The 24,400-nt window shown below is 39.2% G+C and overlaps 1 protein-coding gene across 1 annotated transcript; it reads left to right on the top strand.

Annotated features, from left to right (window-relative positions):
• The first annotated feature begins 914 nt into the window (after window positions 1–914).
• LOC121628821 lies at window positions 915–23,467 on the top strand. Its single transcript, XM_041968188.1, has 15 exons — window positions 915–1,060; window positions 1,145–1,375; window positions 12,702–12,811; window positions 12,945–12,984; window positions 13,066–13,094; window positions 14,277–14,334; window positions 14,432–14,487; window positions 14,613–14,645; window positions 15,658–15,697; window positions 15,788–15,852; window positions 20,324–20,350; window positions 20,431–20,463; window positions 21,706–21,747; window positions 22,598–22,668; window positions 22,753–23,467. Exons 3-15 carry the CDS (start codon window positions 12,709–12,711, stop codon window positions 22,765–22,767), a joined length of 612 nt encoding a protein of 203 aa, XP_041824122.1. The 5' UTR covers window positions 915–1,060; window positions 1,145–1,375; window positions 12,702–12,708; the 3' UTR covers window positions 22,768–23,467.
• Window positions 23,468–24,400: the final 933 nt, after the last annotated feature.

Below are 24,400 nucleotides of genomic sequence, written 5' to 3'. Positions count from 1 at the left end.
TTAAAGCTTTAAATGGACTGGCCTCCAAATACATTACCGACTGCCTTCAAATGTACACTCCAGAGAGCCCTCTGAGGTCCGAGGGCCAGTCCCAGCTCGTGGTGCCTAAGAGAAGGCTTAAAACTAGAGGGGACAGGGCCTTCTCTGTATTCGGCCCCAGATTCTGAAACGTTCTTCCCCTCAATCTCCGATCTGCCCCCACAGTGGAGCTTTAAGTCTCGTCTAAAGACCCACTTTTATTCTCTGGCTTTAAACACTGCATGAGTTGTGTGGTCCTCTGTGTTTTTTTGTTTTTTTTTATCTATTGTATCTTTTCACTTTTATTAATTTCATTTATTTTATCTTTTCACTTGTATTTATTGTTTTAATATTTTATGTGTTTATGTTATCTTTTTATTTTATTTTATTTATCTTTTCATTTTTTTTTCTTTCTTTCTTTCTGGTTGTGGCCTATTTTTAGCTGGTTTGGACTGGTGTTGAATTGTCTGTGACCTATATTTTAGCTGGTTTGGACCTTTCAGATACATAGTGGACAGAGATTAAATTGGTCAGTTTTCAGAAGGTTGTGTTGGTTCTTGGACTCCTTTTGGAACAAAATGCTTAAAGAATCAGATAAACACACCTCAGATGTCCTCAGGTTTTCCTCAGCAGGTATCTTGCCTCCAGTCTCAGGGGGTTTCTCCATCCTGCTCTCCTTGTTTTCCTCTCCTTCTTCTTTCTGAAAATTGAGCAGAAGAAGAAGGTAGGCTGAGAGAAGACAAGAGGGGAGATAAGAGGACTCAGCTTCCTTTCCCCGGTGTGGTTTCCTGTTTGTAGGTTGGAGGATGTTGAGACGGTTGCAGCAGCTTTCTCACAGTGCTGCAGCTTTTTGATACCCGGTGACACTCGGAGGTGTCGCAGTTGCACCGCCTGATTGGTTGGAGGTGTTTGTGTCAAACACTTGAAGCTGCAGGGCCCCTTTTCCAATTTCCACCAGCAGTTTGCAGATGAGCGGCTGAAAGAGGACAGTTTGATCAGCCCACACAGCCTTCACCGCAGCTGAACTTATACTGGTTGCCGAGTGAGTCACCTTGTGCAGACATTTATCACACATCCAGGAACTGGTTCAGATTCTGTCAACTCTGATAGTTGCTTTTCTCTAAAGAAAAAGAAGACAGCTCAGGAGGTGATTGGGTGAAGCGATGACAGAGGAGGAGAGTCTGTGAGAGAGTCAGTCAGACTGCAGATCTTCATCAACCAGCAGAAACACATCCTGAGATATGGCGGATGTTCAGTTGCAGTAGGCGCCTCATGTGGAGCAGATAGAGGTGGAGACCAGCTGTTGGCTCTGAAACTTCACCCATCCTCAAGTCTTGCCGTGAGTCCTCAGGTCTAGGTAAGTTTTTTTTCCTAACAGGTGTGGCTGGACAGCCAGTATGAGTTTCTGTGGGACTTCAGGTTGAGGGGTGATGCCTGAACTCACATTCGGGTTTCCTCCACAGTGGCAGTTTGGGCCTTCTGGTTGGTTACAACGCAGAAATAAATAGAAAAAGGTTAACTTAGTTTCTCTTAATTTAGCTTCATATCATTCTGCGGGTGCACAATTTTTACACCATGCTCCTTTATTTTTATTTATTTTTTTATTTTTTTATTTTCACTTTTTGACTTTGTGAGGCTGCAGGAATGTCATAAATCAGAGAAATTTGGGTGTTTCACCACCAAGAAGACACGAGTTTTCTGTTTCAGCATTTATTCAGATACATTTCTTGCATCATGGTTGTTACACAGATGTAGATTTCACAGCTTTAGCTGCAACATGAAGTCATTTATAGTTTTTTTAATGCAAGATGATTAATTCTAAATGAAAACAGTGAAATCCAGTCACTTAAAAACCAGAAACTTGATGAGAAAAACAACAAAATAATTATACAGGTGCTTCATCACTTACAATAATTCTTTAAAACATAGTAAAGATTAATTTGGACTGGTCTTGAACAGCCTTTTAGACATAGTTTTGGAGTCCAAATGGATCTGGATTTTTTTTTTTTTTTTTTTAACTTGAATTCAGCTTTTAACTACATGAGTTCAGGACTGGTATTAGATTCAGTTTTGATGATGTGAGCTCTTGGGGAAGAATTAAAAAGTAGCACAATAACATAACTTTTTATTTGTTTTAGTTAGCTTCTACTAATGAAATAATACTTAATAATAATAATAATGATAATAATAATAATGATGACTATTTCAGAATCAAGTAACCCTGGAACCAGAGCTAAAATCCGGTCCGACATGTTGCTGGTGAAGCAGCACCTGTCTCATTAACACAGTCAGATCTGAAGGTTAAAACCATTTAATAAACAAAACTGTTTAATAATAAAAAAATAAATAATTAAAGATTAATTTTATAACTACAATGAATGAAGGGAATCTATCAAAAAACAGTTTTTCTGACATTTGAGATCTTTGTCTTTATGAATCCACAGCTACTTAGCTTAGCTTAGCTTAGTTTATCTTAGCTTAGCAGAAGGAGTGTAAATGGAGGTAAATTGTTAGCATGGCTCAGGGGAAATGTACCAGACTCCTCCTCCAGATAAAGTGATGTGACGTGAAGAAAGATGCTTCATGGAGGTTATGAGCAGAGCTCTTACCAGGGTAGAAGATGTGACTTCCTGGAGCTTCCAGGAAGTCCATAAAAACTGGTTCTTTGGGTATAGATGTGGTTTTGAATTGGTTCTGTTGTCTGGAGACTGGCGTTGGACTGCCTGTCTGTCCAGTTGGAGCTGGCTTTAGTCTGATTTTGGACTATATTTAATACTTTTTTTAGTTGGGGCAGGTACGTTTGGACTATCTTTTAGACCAGTTGAGACTGATTTTGGACTGGTGTCTGATCCTGGTTTGGCGTATGTTGGTGTAGTTTTAGACCGTGTTATAGTCTCATTTTTAAATTTTTCACCAGTTTTAGAATAATTTTTTGGACGTGGTTTTAGACTAGTGTTCTTGGCTTTGGACCTGCTCTTGGCTTTTCTTTTATATTGGTTTTGGGACTTTTTGAGACATTTTTTAAGACCATTTGAAACAGATTTCAGACTTTTTTTTTTTAGACTGGTTGTAGATGTATTTGGATATTATTTAGGGAAAATGCAGAAATGGTTTTGGATTTGTTTTAGACTGGTATTGGAAGTTGTTTTAGGTTATTTTTCTTTTGGTTTTGAACCTGGTTTTGGCTTTTATTTCATATTGGTTTAGGACTGATTATAAGCCATCTTTTAAAAATGCTGTTGGAATGGTTTGCAGACCAGTTCTAACTGGTTTCTGGCTATTTTGGAACTAAATAAAGATTACAAATAGCACTATTCCAGGTTTATGGCTTATCGTTGTATAAAGTAGTTAATACGACTCTTCCTTCACCTGCAACAACAATAAAAATGTTAAAAATGCTGATTTCCTCTTTAGTTTCATCAAATTGAATCTCAGTGCATTTCATCAGAGTCCAACTGATCAAATCAATAAAATCCTTCTCTTTGTCTTTTCCTGCCACTCTTTCTCGTTAGCCAGCTGCATTAAAGGATCCTGGAGTTTGCCCTTAACATGACTGCCTCATTCTGCAGGGGTGACATTAAAATCAGCTTTTAAATAAGTAGAAGAAGAAGTGGTGAAAATGAGGGGGGGTTTGCAGCAGGTTTCCATATGAGGGAGTGCAGGTGTTTGTAGCTGGCGACTGTTTAGTGGAGAGTTGAGATTTGCAGGGGAAAGAAAATGAGTCGCAAGACGAGAAACATGGTTTCCTTCCTGTGTGACGCATCTCTGCGATTGGCAGCCAGCTCCTCATTCGTCTTGTGGAGAAAAAACCATCAATTACTCAGACGGAGCTTCATCCTGATCACAGCTTCACTAGAAAAGATGCGTTCAAAGAAAAGCTCATGAAATCATCACAACTCTGTTGAGTAAATTTAGCTTTTTGATCAAGAAGAGTCCATTTCAAGTCAAATTCCCCAGATGTGGGACCCTGAAGTGGGCCTTTGATGTGGAAACCTGATGTGGGACCCTGAATTTCTGTCTTCTCCGTTTTATTGGAGACATGGGAGCTTTTGATGAGCTGTTCTCTGACTGGCCGGCTTCTACTTTGCATTGGGGTGGTTAAGGTCAGAATCAGACTGAAGCTTTTTCCTGTTCTGTAAACATCAACCCAAACTGTCACATACAGGCTGATCCCGATTAAGAACATCGGAACATCTAATCATCAGAACATCATTGGGTCGGACAGCAAATAGGGGGAAAAAAAAATAATGATAATTAGCTCAGTTTTGGGCTTTATTTTCATCTGGTTGGTTTTAAACCTCATTTTTATCTTGGTTTAGACTGGTTCTGGACTAGATTTGGACCTAATCTTTGGCTGGTTTTAGACTTGGTTTTGGACCTTATTTTGAACTATGTTTAGACTGGTTCTGGACTAGATTTGGACTTAATCTTTAGCTGGTTTTAGACTTGGTTTTGGACCTTATTTTGAACTATGTTTAGACTGGTTCTGGACTAGATTTGGACTTAATCTTTAGCTGGTTTTAGACTTGGTTTTGGACCTTATTTTGAACTATGTTTAGACTGGTTCTAGACCAGATTTGGACATTTTTGGGCTCAGTTTAAAAGTGGTTTAGGAGTTGGTTTAGAAGTGTGCTGAAACTGTTTTTGAACTGGATTTGGACCCGGTTCTTTGTTAGATTTAGACCTTTTTTGGACTTGGTTCTGGACTGGTTTTGGTTGGATTCAAACTTGCTTAGGACTGATAAGAGTGGTTTTAACTGAATCTGTACCTCTCAGGAGAACATGCTCTGGTTCTTCTGTGGATTTAGTTTTGACTGATTTTGGACTTGGCTTTTGGACACCTGATGATCTGGCTTTAGACTTAGATTCTGTTTAGACCTTTTCTGGACCATCTTGGACACAACGCAATGTCAGACAGTGTAACCACATATTTTTCAACTTGTTTGAACTGGATCTGGACTAGATTTGGACTTAGTCTTTAGCTGGTGTTAGGCTTGGTTTTGGACCTCATTTGGTACTTTAGACGGGTTCTGGACATTTGGACATTTTTGGACTTGGCTTAAAAGTGTTTTTGGAGTGGGTTCACAAATGGTTTTAGGCTTGAATTTGGACTGGTTTTGGACGATCTTGGACACCAACTTATGTTAGATAGTGTAACTATTGTTTTCAATATCACCTGGTTTTGGACATGATATTGAACTGAGTTTGTACTGGTTTGGATGTTTTATAGATTTTATTTTAAGCTGTTTTTGCCTCGATCTTCAGATGGTTTCAGATTTGGTTCTGATCCGGTTTCTGACTTATCTTTTGGGCTGGTTTTTAATTGTTTTGAACTGGTGTCTGGATTGTTTTTGGGCTGGTTTTAGACTTTTTTGGGCTGAGTTTGAACTGGTTTATGACATTTTTGGGATCTTTCAGACTTCTTTTTGGGACCATTTTAGACTGGTTTAAAGATGGTTTCTGACTGGTTTTTTGGCATATTTTAGACTGATTTTGAGCTGGTTTCAGACTGGTTTTGATCTGTTGAAGACTCTTTGTAGGCTGGTTTTTTTTACTTATTTTTAACTGGTTTCTGACTTGTTTCTGGGCTGTGGGTTGTGGAACTGCAGTCCTGCTGTGGTTGGACAGGGGTGGCATACTGCTGTTGTTCCACTGTATTGGCAGTCTCCGGAGCAGCCTGAAGATGTTGCCTGTTGTAACGAGTAACTGTACCGTTGTCCATTTCCACCACATAGGATCTTGGCTAATTGGACTTGCTGATTACTTTAGCAGGTGTCTACCAACATTTGTTCCCATCAAGTTTTAAAAGAACCTGTAAACTTCCTTGGTTGTGGCATCTTTCTGGTGGATGAGGTCCCAGTTGGCTGGCTGTGGCAGTAATGACGTGTAGTGGAAATTTCATATTATTCCCTTTATTATATTGTGTCTACTGATCACTCTCAGGGTAAACAGGTTGTTTAGGTTCTTGGTAATTAAGTTTAATACTGAGTAGCCTGTTGCTATCATGCATTCTTTAGAACAGTTCGCTCTGACCTGTGTGACTTATCTGATACCAGCCAGGCGCCTCAGGATGACCCAGCCGGGCATCCTGCCTTAATGTCACTGGGGTTGTTTATGTGCTCAGTAAACTGAAAAAGCTCATTAGGTTTGCTGAAGTGTCTAATCCTGTGTGAGGAACAGACAATCTCTTTGTTTGTATTTCATGATGTGCTGTGACGTGATCATTCTGCTTAAAAGATGCTGCATGTGTGTTTCTTATCAGATTCTGTTCAGATCTCTGTGCTGTCAGACCTCTGAGCAGTCTCTCAGGAATTGCAATTCTATTCTTTCTATTCTTCCTATTCTTTCTATTCTTTGTATTTTATTCTGTGTTCGAATAAACTTGTAATCATTCTTCACTTCAGAACCAGACTCCTCGTTCCTTGACAGAGTAACTTTTTTTGCCTCAACAGACGTCTCTAGTGTTGGAATAGTGGTGTGGAGTTGTTGTCCTGTCATCAGTTGAGAGGGGCTCGCTCCAGTCTCTGCGACTGATGTAGAGCGACAGCACATCAAGGCTAGGCAGGGGCATTGTCGCTGACCATCCCTGATAGAATTCTCCATCTCACAAATATTTGTTTGAGTTTTTCAATAAAGTGTCTGACTGTAGTGGTCATGAGGAGCAGTGTCAATGTATCTTGAAAAATAATCCATTACAATGAGGAAACTCTTATGCTCTAGCTTGCACAGACCGGCTGCAATCCTTTGCCAGGGGCTACTGGGTAAGGGAGTCATTACCAGTGGTTCTCGCCTTTGTGTCGGTTTGTGCTGTGCACAGAAGTCACATGATTTTACTGTCGTCGTAAGACGGACACCAATTCTGGCCCACCAGACCATTAACCTGGCTCACTCTCCACACTTGGTAAGTCCCTGGTGACCTTCGTGCAGCTGGTTAAGGACATCGGATCTGAGTGCTGTGGGGATTGCGATGCGATTTTGTTACAGTACAAGTCCATCTGATTCAGAAAGGTGAGCCCTGGCTGTGTGAAATCCTCGCAAAGGTGAGAACTCCCATTTACTGTGGCAACCCTTTTCTGATAAAGGTAATCACTTTTTATAGTTCAGCATCTCCCTCTGTGGCTCTGTGAATTCCGTCAAGCTTGGGTGACTTGATTGGCTTGCTAGCCACCACAATGTTCACATACACTCTAACTCTAAATCTGCCCATGGGAATTATGAATGTGGTCAATTTTCTGGCAGCTGGGGTCCAGTGGGATCTGCAAGAACCCACTTAAGGCATCTAAGGTGGAAAAAACCTTAGCTCCGGCTAACTTGGGTGTTATGTCGTCCAGCGTGGTCAGTATGCGCTCCTGCTATACTCCCTTATTCAGATATTTTAAATCCACGCGCAATGACCTTATCCTTGTTGTGCTTTGGAACAGGCATCATTGGTGCTCACCAGTCTGTGGGTTCAGTGACCTCCTCTATAATCCCCAGGTTGAGCATGCACTTTAACTTTTTTTTTACTTTTTGGAGAAGTGGAAAGGAGACTCTGCTTGGCATGTTCACACTGTACGGCACTGTGTCATCTCAGAGTTTAACAGGCTCACAGTTCAGTAATCCTATTTCTCCGAATACATCTCCTATTGGGCTACTGGTGATTTCATTGACTTGCAACTAGTCCCATTCGCTTTGCCACAGACTTGCCCAGCAAGTTACTTGTACATTGTCCCTTAATGACTGTAATTCAGTACTTGTATTTCTCTCTCTTATACATGGTAGTGGCAAGGAATTTTCCCACACATGAAATTTTGCCTCCCGGGCTACACACTGATGGCCTGGACAGGATCAGTCTGGGCCTCTGTCGTAATCTGCTGAATGTCTCTTCTGTCATAACAATCATATCAGCCTCAGTATCAATTTCAAACTCTATTTAAACTCTACTGCTATCAGCTCAACATCCCAATCTGTGGCTGAGTCTGGTTCCTCCTTGATGGTTTGTTTTGACTTGGTTACAGTTCCAAGGAAAAGTCCTCCTATGAAAAATTAATCATCCTCTGAATCTGACACAGTCTTTGTCCTGACTTCTTTTAGCATGCTGGTCTTACATCTAACTTCAAAATGGTCCATCTTGTTACACTTCCTGCATCTTTTATTGCGGGCAAAATAGCTCTCTTTTTTACCATGCATCATATTGCATCGTTGGCAATTCTGTTGGCAGATCTTACGCTCTCTCCAGCGTTAGATCTGCCTCAAGCTGTAGCGTCTGTGAGACCTCTTTGTCCAATGTTCCTATTGCAATATGGTCCCAGATCTGTTTGTCCTTACTGTTGCCAAACTCATACAGGCTCCGGACAAACGCCTCCATGGTCTTACCAGTCCTTTGGGTCCTTATGGCTGACATTCTGTTTGGGTAAAAATTGTTCGTCAAGCTTTTCCACCACAAATTTATGGTCGAGCTTGTGGTGTGAAACAGCCTCCGTGGCAGCAGGAAACACAAATGAGCTGTAGATAGGCTATGCATCTCTTGCCGTAGCATAGAGAAGAGAATTTACCTGCACCTCCCCGCTCTCCTTATCTAGCTTCGATGCCACTCGGAAACAAGAAAACCTCTGCCTCCACACCGGCCACAGTGCTGGGTGGGCAAAATCGAATGTCTCTGGTAGACTAAGCGCAGCCATGTCGTCGCTGCCGTTAACGTGGAGTCTTTAATTCTGACACCATGTCATGTAAATGAGGGACGATTCAGGTTTTTCCATGTGTCTTCCTTTATTGCTAGCATACACAACCCCCTAACAAAGACACTTCTGGCTCACTACAGAAGCCTCATATGAACATTATTTCACAACACACTGTCTCTTCATGTAATCCAGCCTGACATGATATTAAAGCTGGATAATAATTCAGGAGGCTTCCTGATGTGGATGGAGATCACTAAAAGGAGAGATTCTATCTTTGGCTCTCAGACTCCAGGTTACATGTTGGGGCGTGAAACTGTCTCTCAGACCTCAGATTCAGCTTCAGAAACGCTTCCATTAGAAACTTCAGCCTCCATTTATGTTTTTTAAATGAGAACTTCTTTGCTGGAAATTTCCAGTTGGTTGATTCAAAATTGGTGAGACAGCAAACATGACTGGAGGTGAAAAGCTTGGGTTAAAAACAGTTTGATGAAGCTCAGCAGGAGGATTTTACTGCTTCCTTTCGATCTGGGCCATCAAAACCAAAGTTGATCAGAGTTAATAGGTAATTTCCTGCATCATTTTCTGTCTGAAACTAGACTTCCGCTGCCGTTGTTCATGGTAATAATGCCAATAAACCACAGAGCTGATAATGTTTTACTTTCAGGTTTGATTATTATTAGGTTTACAGCCAACGCAGTGACTGGTTTTCTACCTGTTTCAAACTAAACTTCATGTTTGTAGTTTGGATCTGCACATGTCTGAACACCATTAGATTTATTTTGCTTTTTTTTTTTTGTTTTTTTTCGGTGAGCTAAAAACTATTTGTGGCTACAGGATCAGGAAGTTTTCTGAAGATCAGATCACCTGTTTTAGGTAAAAGATTTTGGATCAGTTTTGATTTATTAGTATAAATTTCTAGAGATCAGACAGACAAGCTGTCAACTGGAGAAGTTTCTGTTTCGGTCTTTCATCAACACGCCTCCAGGCTGACACCAGAGTTCTGGGTTCAGACCTGGTCTAAGACTAGTCTACCAACCAATTCAAGACTGGTTCTGTCTGCAGCTGGTTTTGGACTTTCCAACCTGTTTGGGCTGGTCTGGACTGGTTTCTGTCTGACATGTATGGCTGGTTTCAGACTGGTTTCTTTGTAACCTTTTTGGACTAATTTCTTAAGCCCCATTTCCACCAACGGATGTGGGTCGGGATGCTTTTTTTTTGTGTGTGTGTGTGTGTATTTTTGTGCATTTCAAGACAAGCAAAAACTGGGACGGGAACTCTACTATCCAACCCAGCCCGTTGCACTTTTTTGGGACCCAATTTAACCGATTTGACCCAACAGGGTGGAGCTTGACACACTGCAGTCCTCTGACTGGTTAAAATAAAAGTCACTTCACGTGCAACCTGACATAAAGCAAAGCAGGAACGGCATCTTGTTTGGAGAAGCAGATTTTCTTTTTGTTGATGAAATCTCTGTTTAAAATGGTGCTTCAAAGCACTGCCAAGAATAAAAAAAAAAAAACAGTTGGATGAGTGCCATTCCCCTCCTTTGTTTCCGAGTCCTGTTGTGGTTATACTTTAAGGAAGGCGCTGTGCTGTGATGGCGTCATGCTTTTATGTAGCTGAGGTATCTATCGCTATCTGGCTGATACTCCGCCTCTCAGGTTAAGTTACAGTTGGCTGTGGGAACACAACGAGATTTAAATTTACCAACCATATTTGCACCCTAACCGTCCCGCCCCGACCTGCACTTGTCCGTGTAAACTAGGCTTCACTGACCTGTTTGGACTGGTTTTGGACTGGTTCTGAACTTGGAACTGAGTTAAAGTCTTTGCTTTGGGCTGGTTTTAGATCGGTTCAAATGTCTAAATCTGGATTTAATCTGGGTTTAAACTTTGTTCTGTATTGGTCCGTCAACCTTGCGTGGTCAGGGGCTTTATTTGTCAAACTGTGTGTAGCAAAGCAAACTACAGGTGGCGTCTGCTGCACAAAAAGGGAAATGCTGCGCACTTCAACTTTCGAATTTATCAAAGAGTGCGCACACATGCCCTACACCTGTTTCTGTTTATAAATCAGAATCAACTCTAAAGCTGACGCACGTGAGGGAACGCCTTCCAACGGCCACATGGTGGCTGTAAATGGTCAGGTGGATGCTTGTAATACATATTCATAATATCATTTTATAGTTGTTTGGGAGGGAAAAAAAGTTAAGAAGTGGAACATTTCAGGGTGTGAAACAGAGATCCTGATGGACCACGCTGACAAACGTAAAAATGTTTTATTGGTGGGCACGGCGTGGGCATTGCTGGTGTCAGAAAGGCAGAATAGTGGCAGCAGGTGGCAGATGCTGACATCCCAGTGTCAGAAGGCAAGACACGCCAGAGGCATCAGAACATACAGCTGGATATCCCAGTTGACAGAGCATCCGTCTGACATGCAGGAGACCAAAGTTCGAGTTTTACAGGGCTGAGTCACCTTGGAGCGACTCACCCTGCTCCAAAGTGACTCACCAGCTAAATGATGCCTGTAATTTAGTCATTTGTTTTAATTTATAAAATAAATATGTACAGATACATCAGAGATTGGTATCAGTTTATTTAGTGTTAAATAATATTTCTTTCTAGCTCAGGAGGAAGAGCAGTCGTCTTTCAACCAGAAGGTAGGCGGATCGATTCCAGGCTTCCACTGAAGTATCACACTTAACCCCACATTGCCTCCTGATGTGCCTATCGGGGGTGTGAATGTGTGTGTGAATGGGTGAATGTGATAAGTAGTGTAAAGCGCTTTGAGTGGTCAAACCTGCTGGAAAAGCGCTATATAAGTAAGAGTCCATTTACCAATTACCTTAAACCAGGTGGACAAGGAGCTGCGGGAAATAAAGACAGTCTTGACAGAAATTAGGACAACAGTTTAAAAAAAGCATTGTGTAAGAATAAATAAATAAAAGGAAATCCACCTGTTATGTGTTTCATTAGCGTTGCAAAACTTCTAGACCTCCAGCCTCCAAATCTGCATCCCGCTCTGCTGAATGACTTTCTGACATGCTGGCAGCAGACTGTCACCTTATTTAGCTGGATGGATTTTATAACATGTAAGTTTTGTTTCACAATGACAGAACATATTTTAGTGGTTGAGGTTCTTATTAACATCATCTGCCTTTTTCCTGGACATCCTGTTTTTTTTTCCACCGAGTGTGACTCGAAAGGAGAATTAATATCACATGTGCGTCTTTATTCATTTCTGCAAACAGCTTTAATATCTAACATGTGGTGTGAAAGGTAATATTGGATTGTGCACAAATGTCTCACATTTCACATCATTTCCTTGATTTTATTCTGGACCGTTGGTGTCACCGTTTCCCGTTTCTCTAGATTTTGTCAGAGTTTGCGTAAAGGTTGTGGTTCCTACACGAGCTTGATAAATAAGGCCCCTGATCTTGAACATGGTTCAGGATTTGGACATCCTTTAGTTTGTATCTGAATTGTCTTCTTCTTTTTTTTACTTTGATTTTGGCTGGTTTATGATTGCTTTTCAGACCAGTTTTGACTGGTTCTGAATCCAGGTTTAGACAGCTTGGATTTGACAGGGTTTGAGCAGTCTGGATTTTGCCTTGTTGTCCACTAGTTTCAGAGTGGTACTGAACTTGTTTTGGGACTCAGCGTTGGACTTGGTTTAGAACTGGTTCTGGTCTTTCAGAGCAGTTTTGTACTGATCTTAAATGATGGACTCAGTTTTAAGGGATGTTTTGAACAGGTTTTGAACTTGTTATGGATTTTGGGTTTAATCTTTCAAACTGATTTCAAGTCTTTCAGACTCAGTCTGATTTTCTTTTTCAACCTGGTTTTGAAATGACTTTGGACTTGTTTAGACCAGCTTGAACTGGCTTTGCACTCGCTTTAAGACTTACTTTCAGACTTGGTTTTAAGTTTCCTTTAAGGGCAGTTTTGGACGGACCTAAAACCTGGTGTTAAGTGTTGTTTCAGACTAGTTTTAGACTGTTAAAATCTGACCCTCCTTCCTCATCAGATGAACTATGGAAGTCTCCTGGGTCGTCCTGCTCGTGTCAGCCGCCATCCTAATCTCCCTCGTCCTCCTGGCCTTCGTCTGTCTGGACTGCAGGAACAAAGGTCCACTGGGTGAGATGAATCTTCACACTTCATCAACATGTGGCTAACAGCTGTTCAACATTATGACTAATGGCTTTTACTCTGACTAGTTTGGACACTTCTGACTACTGACAGGTTTTAATGGTTTGGTTTTCTCTTCCAGCCTTAATTTCGCAAACCAACACGTCAGCCGAATACATACCGTAAGTATTCTGCATGACGGCTACAGAGATTTTAACAACTCACTGACTGTTTTACTAATATATCTTTTTTCTTTTAACCAGATCCACTCAGTTCAGAGTCATCCATTCAGGTAAGTCAGAAAATCTGGTTAAAAGTTGAAATCCATTAAACCATTTTAGAATTTCTACTTTATCAGGTCCACTGTGCCAGAACCTGGCTGGACCTCTTTTTCTCGTAGAGCTCTGAGATCAGAAGAACAACAGCGGTTAGTAGTCCCCAGGACTCTTTCCAGGCTTTTTCCTTAGCAGCCCCTAAACTCTGGAACCGTCTCCCTCTTTCTGTGAGGTCTGCCAGAACCCTGAATGAAACCCAACCTTTTACATTGGCTTTTACTCCAGAGAGCACAACCATTAGGATAGGCTTGGCACATCTTTTCTCTTTTATTGTTTATTTTATTGTTGTTTTGGTGCTTTTTTTATGTATTGTTATTTTTTACCTGTACAGCACTTTGGGCACCTCTTGGTTGGTGAAAGTGCTATGTAAATAAAGTTTGATTTGATTTTCCTTCTGGGTTGCATTAACGCTAGGTGTCATGCGTTGAATGTTTTTCTGCGGTGTGATTGGCTGGTTAGATATTTGTGTTACAAGCAGTTGAACGGGTGGAGCTGATGAAGTGGGTGGCACATAAACAGTAGCATGGCTCTGGAAGTTTAACTTGTAACAGGTGAGGGTGTCTGGGTGGCTCGCAGCTCACCTCTTCATGCCAATTTTAGTACTACGCAAAGTCAGTGTATGTCAGTGTATGAAAATTCTGTTTTTCCAGAAAAGTTAGGAAGTTTTTCTAAAATGCTAGTAAGTATTATTTCAGCAAATAATCATTTTGTGTGTAGACCATGTCTACATGGCTAAATACACTGGGTTGATGCCATGACTAGATATTTGCATCAACAAATAATTGAGTAGGTTAATCTAATAAAGTGGATGTTGAGTGTATGTAGGTTGCAGTAAGACCTCTGCCCTCAGTTTTCTACAACATGAGACCCGCTGATTGTTATAAATTCTTACAGATGATTCAAGAATCAGATTTTTTTAACCAGAGACCCAAAAACGTATTCTGCTTTTGGAAAATAAATAAATGAATAAATAGTTGCCAATTACTATCCTGGTTTTAGGTCTTCTCCATAGTTTATTATCACAACCTGGATCCTCCTAGTTTCTGAACCAGGATAGCCAGTTTCATGTTGTGATGACTCTGGTGATGTTTTCATTAATCAATGATGATGAAGGTGATCTTCTCTGTGTTGTGTTACAGCCCAGTCAGCCTCCATTGTGAACTCTTTGCACTCTCCTACCAACCTACTGTCGCCGCAGTGAGACACAGTGCTTCATATTTTCAGCTTTTCATTTTTATTTTTCACAGTTTCCACCATTTACTTTTCCTTTTTTTTCTTTTTAATCCAACCCAAGATCCAATAATCTGGTATTTCCTCAGCGAATCCCGTCCTACGCCCCAACAGAAACCGGTCAGGTTCTCCTTCATCGTCTTCAGACTTAAATTAAGACAGCTTACAGCTTATTGTGTACGTTTTCTCATGTGTTTACATCTCGATGTGGAAACTGTCTTAACTCACTAATTTCTGTCCAACAGAGAGTAATCCAAGTTACGAGAATCCAGTCCCCGGTAAGAGCTCCCATCTTGTCACATGTCAGATAAACTCAGACTCAGACTGTTTTATTTAAACATCTGGAAGATATCCAGAGGGCTGCAGTGGTGCACAACGTAGGTTTTTGTTTGTTTTTCTGAGGTGCACAAATACCCAAACATGCTGATGAGTTCTCCTGAGATTTATAAATAACAACGAAGACATAAAGAAAAAAACAAACGAAACCCAGCAGTATATTTTAGTAACTTATCATGAAATGGTCACCAGCTTCTAAATTTGTACCCCTTTTTAAATTCAAGTATTAAAAACTGTTTTAAAATGTACCTGTGTTAATTGAAGTGATAGGACGACACATTTATAAATTGATAAGTTTATAGGTTGATATTTAATTTGGGGAAATGTTCCTGCTAGTTAAACCTGCTTCTGTAGCAATGGGACCTGATTTCTAAGAACTGAAACTGTAAAGTAGACATGTAGGAGTCATATTCAACCATCTTCTGTCATTTGTTGGTTTTTAAAGTGGGAATTATTGGTCTTGGTAATGGAAAGTCAAATTCCAAAATACATTTGGGATTTGACTTTCAATTAAATGTTTTTCTTTACATAGGACTTGTTGGACAGGACATGGAAGTTATCAGACATGTGTAGGACTTTCTGGTTTAGTAGAGACTTTCTGGTCCTGGTTTGTTGGGATATTTAGATTGGACTTTGGATTTTGGACTTGGGGGATTTCTTGGCGCAGGTTAGGCTTTTGTTGAACTGAAGACATGTTGTAGAGTTTGGATTTGTGGTACTTTAACGTGATTTGTAACTTGGGGAAATTGTTGGACAGAGACTTGTTTGACTAGACAAGGGACATGAACTTAAAAAGCAAAAAGACAGGAATGTATTAAATTTGCTGGACTTATTGGGTCCAACAAATCCACTTCAGGACTTGTACTTGAGGACTTGGAAGCAGACTAAACTGTAGCGTCATCAGAAGATATTTAACTCTGTGAATTCTGGCTTGGTTTTTGTTGTTTTCTGCAGGACCTGACTCCATTGAGAGCGATGTTGAAGAAGGATACATGTAAGTTTCCTCTGCAACACAAAGCTTTTCAAGAGTTTTTATTTAACCAGAATTTGATCCTGTTAATATTTGTTTTTCTGGTCTCTGCAGACAAGTGTTGCCTGAGCCTGAAGGTCTACCAGCCAATCCGAGTCGAGCCTCAAGCATCAGTTCAGGTAAACTTTAAAATTCAGGCTTTCACCGGTGTATGAATGATTTGTGAGAAACCGAAGACTCTACTCTGCCTTTATTTCTAAATACTTTCATCTAGTTGAGAGCTTGAGACCACCAAGATCTCCATGGTAACATCTTCAGAGCCTGTTTAGTCTGTTCAGTTCAGAGGAAAAGAATAAAAATGGAGCTTTAATTTGAACATGAAGTTAAAGCAGCAGTAAAAGAATGTATTTCTCTCATTTTCCCAAAAGTTTGTATTTATATCAGCAGTCATGTTTGATGCCCAATATGCAGCCTAAAACAACTACATTCAGTTTTCATCTGAGGTTTATAAACACCATTACATTTATAAATATTTCTGTCTTTAGTTGTGGTTTACAGATAAACGTATTTATAAATGTTGCAAAAAGCAGCACAAACATTCGCCATCAGATCTTTATAAACAATCCCTGAAGCTTCATTTATAAATATTTTTGTTTGATCATTCCCAACTGGTGTTTACAGATCCTGCTATGAATGTCAGTGTATTTATAAATGTTGCATAAAACAACACTCATATTCACTGTTGAAATCTGATGTTTTCATCTGGCACTTTGTACTGTTGTAAACGACGTCTGAAGCTATGTTTATAATACTTTTGAGGGTTTTATCAAATCCAGCTATCATTCACAGGTCCTGCTGTAAACACCAGTATTTTTGTAAAAGTGTGTTCCAGTTGTCTTTTAATTCCGAGCAGCTGATGGTAGGTGACATCTTTACCAGGTAATTGGCATTCATGTTGCACCAATTTGGAAAAAATTGATGCCTCTAAAATAATTAATTTGTGAGCATCTATAGTTATGCCGTATAAAACTACAAAATCACAAACCCATTGTAAAAAATGTGCACTATGAGAACAGCAGCCATTTCTATTGGTAATGATTAATAAACCACATATATTATCAATAACTGGTTGCTGTATACAATAGAAACTTAGTGAACACAAAACATGTTAAAAAGACGTTTAATAAAGACAACAATGAACTACAGATTGTAATAGGTGCAGCCATCTTTAAATCTGGAATCTCAAGGTCCTCTGCAACTTATGAGATTTCCATTTGGAATAAACTAATTCACTTTGTCATTTCCAGCAAATATTCATTTTGGAAAATAAATTCCAAGGACAAATGGAATGCACGATAAATGCTGCCCAATATACTGAATAAACAGTCCTAACATCCAATTTTCATCTGAGGTTTATAAACAACGTCTGAAGCGGCATTTCAAATCAAATCAAATCAAACTTTATTTATAAAGCACCTTCCATGCCACGGGCAACACAAAGTGCTTTACGTGATTAAAAACATTTATGCATATTAAAAACAACCTATGTCCAACAGTGGCAACCACCCCGATTAGGACAGACTGGGGCCCACACCACAGCCAAAAGGCCACAGTGCAGGACCCCAGCCACCCCGATAGGTGTAATCACTGCGGCCGCCCCCAGACCGAGCAGGCAAAACCCCCGGTGTGGAGGATCCCCACGAGAAAAACACTGGAGTTACAATTAAAATTAAACAGCCTTAAGAAACAATAACAACAGCTAAGAATGAATGAATAAATAAATAAATAAATAGGAAGTAGTACAGTTGAGTAAAATAAAAATAAAATAATGTGAAATAAATTAAGGTCAAATAAAATTTTGTTAAAAGCTAAGCTAAAAAGGTAGGTCTTAAGCCTCTTTTTAAAAACATCAACGTTCTCTGCAGCCCTGAGGCCCTCTGGCAGACTGTTCCACAGGCAAGGGCCGTAACAATGGAAAGAGGCTTCGCCATATGTCTTGGTCCTCACCCTTGGAACAGCTAAAAGGCCAGTACCAGAGAACCTCAGGGTCCATGAGGGTTCATGACTTAATAGAAGGTCTGATAAATAAGATGGCCTAAGACCATTAAGACATTTATAAACCACTAAAAGAACCTTAAAATTAATGCTGAAACGCACGAGGAGCCAATGCAGCGATTTTAAAACTGGTGTGATGTGTTCCCGCCCTCTGGTCCTCGTCAGAACTTGTGCCGCCGAGTTCTGAAGTAGCTGTAGGTTTAAGATGGACTTTTTAGAAATACAAGAGAGCAGGGTATTACAGTAATCTAATCTACTTGAAATAAAGGCATGCATCAGCACCTCCGTGCTGACAAGGGAGAGAAATGGGCGGACTCTGCTGATATTTTTAAGATGATAAAATCCAGTTTTTGTTATATTTCTAATGTGTGTAATAAAATCCAGCTCAGAGTTGAAAAGAACACCCAGATTTCTCACACCCTGAGAAGGATTAAAATGATGTAGTTTTGATAAAATGATCTCTCTCTTGCCCTCAGGACCGATAATTAAAACTTCAGTTTTGTCCTGGTTAAGCTGTAAGAAATTCTCTGCCATCCATGACTTAATATCTAAGATACAGTTTAAAGGGACGTTAACTGGCTCCAGGTCATCAGGAGACACGGCGATGTAAAGCTGTGTATCATCAGCATAGCTGTGAAAATCAATGCTGTGTCTTCTAATGACATCCCCAAGAGGTAACATATACAAATTAAAAGGTATTGGGCCTAAAATCGATCCTTGGGGAACCCCACACTTGACTTTATGGATCCTTGAGGAGCATGTATCCATACTTACAAAGAATTGGCAATCTCTGAGATAGGAGTAAAACCATTAAAGAACAGTACCTGAGAGGCCCACCAGACTTCTGAGTCTGTCTAATAAAATCTGGTGATCAACTGTATCAAAGGCAGCACTAAGATCCAGTAGAACCAGGACAGAAAGTTTCTGTGCCTAAATTAAGTCTAAGGTCATTAACAATTTTTAAAAGGGCCGTCTCGTTACTGTGGTTTGTCCTAAAACCAGACTGATATTTTTCTAAAATCTTGTGTTTATTCAAAAACTCATGCAGTTGAATAAAAACACTTCTTTCTGTCATTTTACTTAAAAATGCCTAGTTGGATACAGGTTGGTAGTTAGATATGTAGATCTAAGTTACTCTTCTTCAGAAGGGGCCTCACCACTGCTGTTTTAAAGGCTGCAGGGAAGACGCCCGTCTGAAGAGAGTAATTTACTATGTTTAAAAGCTCAGGCTCAAAGAAACCATAACATGTCTTTAAAAGTGATGTGGGAATGGGGTCTAAAAGGCAGGTTGTTGGGTTTAGTTGGGAGAAATCTCGACCAAGCATTTCGCATCAACCAGGACAAAACTCTCCAGTGTTTCCTCAGGTAAAAACAAAGCTTCAGGTCTGTTAAAAATCAACATGTCGTTGAGATAAAAGACTGGATCTAATAGTATTGATCTTACTTCTGAAGTGGTCTGCAAAGTCCTCGCGTGCAGCGTCTGATGCAGGCATGGAGGACCTGTTAAAATCTGTGTTTGTTAAAAGATCAATGGTTTTAAAAAGGACATTTTTTTTGTTTTTATTATTTGTGATGAGATTTGAGTAGTAGAGTTTTCTTGCCTGTTTTACTGAATTATTGTAGATTTTGAGTTGTTCTTTTAAAATTTCATGATGGACTGTTAGTTTAGTTTTCCTCCATTTCCTCTCTGCTCTCCTGCAGCTTCTTTTTAACTCGTTTATTTCCTGGTTTCTCCACAGTGTTTTTGATTTAACTCCTAATGTTTTTGTTTTAAGTGGAGCTGCTGAGTTAATGGCTGATTTTAGTTTAGTGTTAAAATGGTCAACAATAAAATCACATAGTGCAGGTAAGATCTTAGCAGGAGTTTGGTTTAAAATGTTAATATAATTTGCAGTCACTTCAGAAGTAATATATCGTTTCCTCACAATTCTCACCGAGGTCACCCGATAGCTAAAACTGGTTATGTAAAAGAAACACACAGTGGTCTGACACAACCAGATCGACAACAGAGGACACACCAGCAGACAGGCCAAACTTTTTTAAACATTTCTGTGGGTTTTATCATCTTTAGCTGTGGTTTACCAATCATTATCGAAAAAGAATGTATAAATTCCTTTAGCAGTGATGTCCACTCTGACCAATAACGTTCACAAATACCAACTATTTTTTCAAAACAGCATTTATAACTCAGACTTACGTTTGTGGGAGAAAACCACTGAGCTCTGTTAAGATAAACTATTTTCATTTGCATTGTGGTCCTCTACAGAAACTCCTCGCACACCAAAAAGAGACATTTGTCTTTTTAGTTTTTTTTATTAATTCATTGTGTTCATGGTAATCTTTTTTTTTTAATTATTATTCCTGTTTTCTTTAAGCACTTTGAGAGTCCCTATAATATAAAATGCAAGACAAAAAAAATTTATTATTATCATTATTATTATTATTAATCATGAAAGACCCCAACAGCTGATTTTATGTCATATTACATATTATTTTTAATGCTTGATGTCTGTGTTTGGCTGCACAGATTCATAGCAGGAACACATTCATACAGTGTCGTGTAAGCACTAACGAGCTGTTTGTTTTCAATCACAGACACGCAACATGACTACGAGAACGTTGGTAAGTTCCTGTTTTCCTGCTATTTGACCGTTTAGGTTTTGTTGACTTTTTTGTTCATATTTTACTTTATTTGTTTTCAGCTAAACCAGATTCAGAGTCATCTTCACTGCCAAGTAAGTTTAAACATACAAAGACAGTGTTTTGATGTTTTTGGTGACCAATGCATTCTTATTCTGTCTCTTTGCTCTGATTGGCTTTGTATTACTGGCTCCGCCTCCTGTTAGCAGCTGCTTTGTTTTGGTTGGAAGGATTCTCGTCAGCCTTTACAAAGTTAAGGCAGACTTATGCTCGCACGGCGTCTGCGTGCGGTCGGTTATTGTGTAGCTGACGCTGGTGAGTTTGCTCTCGCGCTCGAGCATGTGGGGGTGTGTCGTTTTGGTGTCGTCTTGCAGTTTTTCCTCCTAACCTAAAGGTGGCAGTAAGGGTGGTATCAGCTGGTAAACTCACCAGGTCGGAGTTCTTTTGATGGTTCGCTTCTATTGGGTATTTTCTGTTTTAAAACAACAATGGCGTCCAGTATGGTTCAGTGTCTTTATTAGCTTGTGGAAGGAAACGAAGAAATAATTCGATCAGCCTCTCATCGACTTGATCCACTGGTTATTGTTTTTAAAAACGGTGGTTACCACACAAATTCAGCAAGAAGATCCAGATATTTGGCAACACGTGATCCATTGTGATTGGTCAGTTTGTGATTATGTGTTTCTGGATATTTGAATCTTCACACTGAATGACTGTGAAACGACATCTCCTTCTTCTCAATTGTGCTGTAGAATGTTCTATCGATGGATCAATTTTTCTCTCAAAGACACTGCACCATGTTGGCTGCCATTGTTGTTATAAAACAGGAAATACTTGCCGGAACTGAAGCAAACCACAGAAGAAATTCCACCCTGTGGCTTTACCAGCTAATACCAGCCCTACTGCGACCTGCAGATCCACAAAACAAACTGCAACAGGACACTGTTACCCTACGCTCGAGTATATAAGCACACGGACCCGAACTGACGCAGACGCCGCACGAGTGTAACTCCAGTTTAAGACATGATGCTGCTCACTCTGGGAATATTACATAGGTGGAAGAAGGTGGTCCTTGAAACTTGTTTTATATGTGAGTCAATGGTCAAATCCTGGTCCAGAATACCTTCAAGATTCCTCACTGTAGTACTGGAAGCCAAGGTAATACCATCCAGAGTAATTCCATAGTTAGACAGCGTCCTCCTGAGTTTGGGTCCAAAGACAACAACCACAGTCTGTCTGGATTTAGGAGAAAATTCAGGTCTTTATGTCTTGAACACACCTTTGTAATCTGACCAACTGGTGTCATCAGGCTTCCTTTTGTCATCTTGTCTCCTCAGAGAGCGGAGACTATCTGAACGTGGACCCGCAGACATGTTCACGTGAGTTAAAGGTCACATGATGCGAATTGGTACAGGGAGATCTTGAAACACGTTTTATAGCTAAAACTGGGTGTGGCAGATACAATGTGATCTTAGCCTCAGGGAGATGATTAACTTTTTTTTTTGTTTGTTTGTTTTTGTTTAGCTAAATATAAGATTGTAAGACTTGATTAGACAATTTTTGCAGCAATATGCCGTCAAACTCTTAATTCTAACCTAAAGTACGGAAGCCTACAGTGGCCATGATGAGGCATTTTTTAAATCATTATTTTGAGATAACAGAATAATTTATCTAGAAAATAGACAAAATTGTTATTGAGATTACAGGTTACTTATTTTTAATAACTACAATAAACCAAAAGTCGTTTCCAGGAAGTGAAGAGAAAATCATGTGAAAGCTTTAACTTGTGATCTTAAGGACACAAAAGCTTGTTATCTTGTGATATCCCGTTATGGTAGGTGGTTATCTCCAGAAAAGAAAAGGCTGATTTCTCAAGACTGTGAGATAAGTGTACTTTGAAAATGTGATCAAAATAAAAAAAAAGCAGATATGGCCACTCTTGACTTCCGTATAATTGGTGATTTTACAAACTTCACCCTCCTTACAGCCTAAAAAGGGAATAATAGCATGACATTTCATATATTTTTAATCTTGTTATCTGACCAAGTTGACAATCAGCACTGTGATACCATCCAGAGAGATCTCCATTATGGTTACCTTAAGCCAGATAAGCTAAAGATACCCTGGATATACTGAACATGCTTCCTCATTCAGATCCTGCTGTTACTTACACATTTAGAAAGTGTGTTTAAGAGTTTCTGTTACTCATGATTTTTCTTTAACCTGCAGCATCGACACCTGAACTATCGTCTCAGAGCGACAGCGACGATTACGAGGCTAACTACGTCAATCAGCCTTCTGTAGGCAAAATTACTCTCCTGTAAGTTTGGTAAAACATCCTGTCAAACAGCATTCGGCTTAACGTTTTGTGTTGCTCCTTTCAGATGATCGGCAACTAGTCCGGTTCTTGATGAGGGGAGCCCAGTGAGCCCTTCAGCCTCATCTTCATCAATCCATCTTTATTCTATAATTATGAGATGAACGTGTCTCTTTGTGGAGAGTCGAGACTCCTTTTTCTCAGCGGTATATATATATATATATATATATATATATATATATATATATATATATATATATATGTATATGTGTGTGTGTGTGTGTGTGTTTGCTTTGTTTTTTTTATTTCTTTTATTTTTGTTTTCTAACTTCCCGTCTAAAGGGCCGACAGGTTTTTGAGATTCTTCCGTCTCTCTCTGCTCACAATCAGACTTTACATAGATGCAGAACAACGTCTTCTTGTTTTCTTGGCAGTGGTCATGTAGGAATTTGGTGAATTACCGCCACCATCTGATGGCTGTGACGAGGTACCCACAGGCCCAAAATCAGCTTCTCTCTTCAACATAATGCCAAATTCAGATTTTTAATATGTAATGAGTAATAACTTTGCTATTGATTCATTTAAAAAATTAACGCAGTAAAAAAGAAAAATCGTGCTCATCATTCTCTGTTTTAGTGATGTAATTTTTCCAAACAAATCTGCTTTGAGACCTTGGAGACGTATTTTATTTTATTCTGAAAGTAAAAATTGAACAAAACGGGGTTCTACAAACTAAAATTTATCTTTTTAAAACTAAGACCGGATATATAGTGGAATAAAAACTGAGAAATATGGAAAAATATAGCGGTATTATTAAAGTTTTTTTTTGTCATTTGTATCTCCTTTTATTTCCATTTATTTTATTTTAAAAATTTTTTGCTTTTAAATTGAAATTTTTAGTTTTAAAAAAGATTTTAAAAAATAGATTTTTTACATTTTTTTTCTTAATTAGTGATTTTTCCCTGTTTATTTTTAGTTTATTTTTTTTATAAACTTTCTTAGAATTTATTCCTCTTTATATTCTTTTACTCTGTTGCAGATTTAATCTTCATTTTTATTTATCGACCTTAAAGGGGAGCTGTTCATCAGCTCATCTGACATAAATCCTGTTAAAACTGCAGCTAACTGCCTCCATGAATCCACATTCATCCACAGATTAAAATAAAACCACAATAAATGCAACATGTTGCCCAGTTTTGTTGTTAAACCTTCACAGAGCAACCTTTCCTGTAAAATGTTAAACTCCAGATTTTTAATGTTTCCAGCTTTTAATGGGATTTGTTCAGAATGAGCAAAATCTTTCAGTAGGCTTATTTGTCTTTGTTTTGTTTAATTCCTCTGTATAGAGTCTGCTCCATTAGCTGCTTGAAACTAAATTGTTTTTGTCATAATATTTTGTCCATAACAGCTGTTTTGGGCAAAATTTGGTACAGAAGAAAACTTAAAACTGGAGCTGAAAGTCTTTGTTTATTAATGTCTAACATGAGGAAGTGGATTTCTTTCCAGGAAAAACTGACTTTAATTTCATTTAGGAACTTACAGATGAACAGATTATCATAACAGTCCATCTTCAGAAGAAGTAAGGAGATATTTCAGATGTGAATATCCTCACTTTCCTTTATCTGAATTTTTTCTTTACATGTGACATATCAAAATTTACAAGGTGAAAGAGTTTGTGATTGAATAGTCCATGTGTTCAAAACAGCTCCATCATC

The sequence above is a fragment of the Melanotaenia boesemani genome, chromosome 2, assembly GCF_017639745.1.
Source record: "Melanotaenia boesemani isolate fMelBoe1 chromosome 2, fMelBoe1.pri, whole genome shotgun sequence".
Taxonomy (NCBI): Eukaryota; Metazoa; Chordata; class Actinopteri; order Atheriniformes; family Melanotaeniidae; genus Melanotaenia; species Melanotaenia boesemani.
Note: the sequence above shows the minus strand (reverse complement) of the source record. Positions and strands in the feature narration are given on the sequence as shown.

Excerpts from the sequence above, each read along its gene's own strand:
- LOC121628821 (XM_041968188.1), top strand. The coding sequence starts at position 12,709 with ATGGAAGTCTCCTGGGTCGTCCTGCTCGTGTCAGCCGCCATCCTAATC. Across the intron at positions 12,812-12,944 it reads CAGGAACAAAGGTCCACTGG|CCTTAATTTCGCAAACCAAC; the intron begins GTGAGATGAATC and ends TTTCTCTTCCAG. Across the intron at positions 15,853-20,323 it reads AGCCTCAAGCATCAGTTCAG|ACACGCAACATGACTACGAG; the intron begins GTAAACTTTAAA and ends TTTCAATCACAG.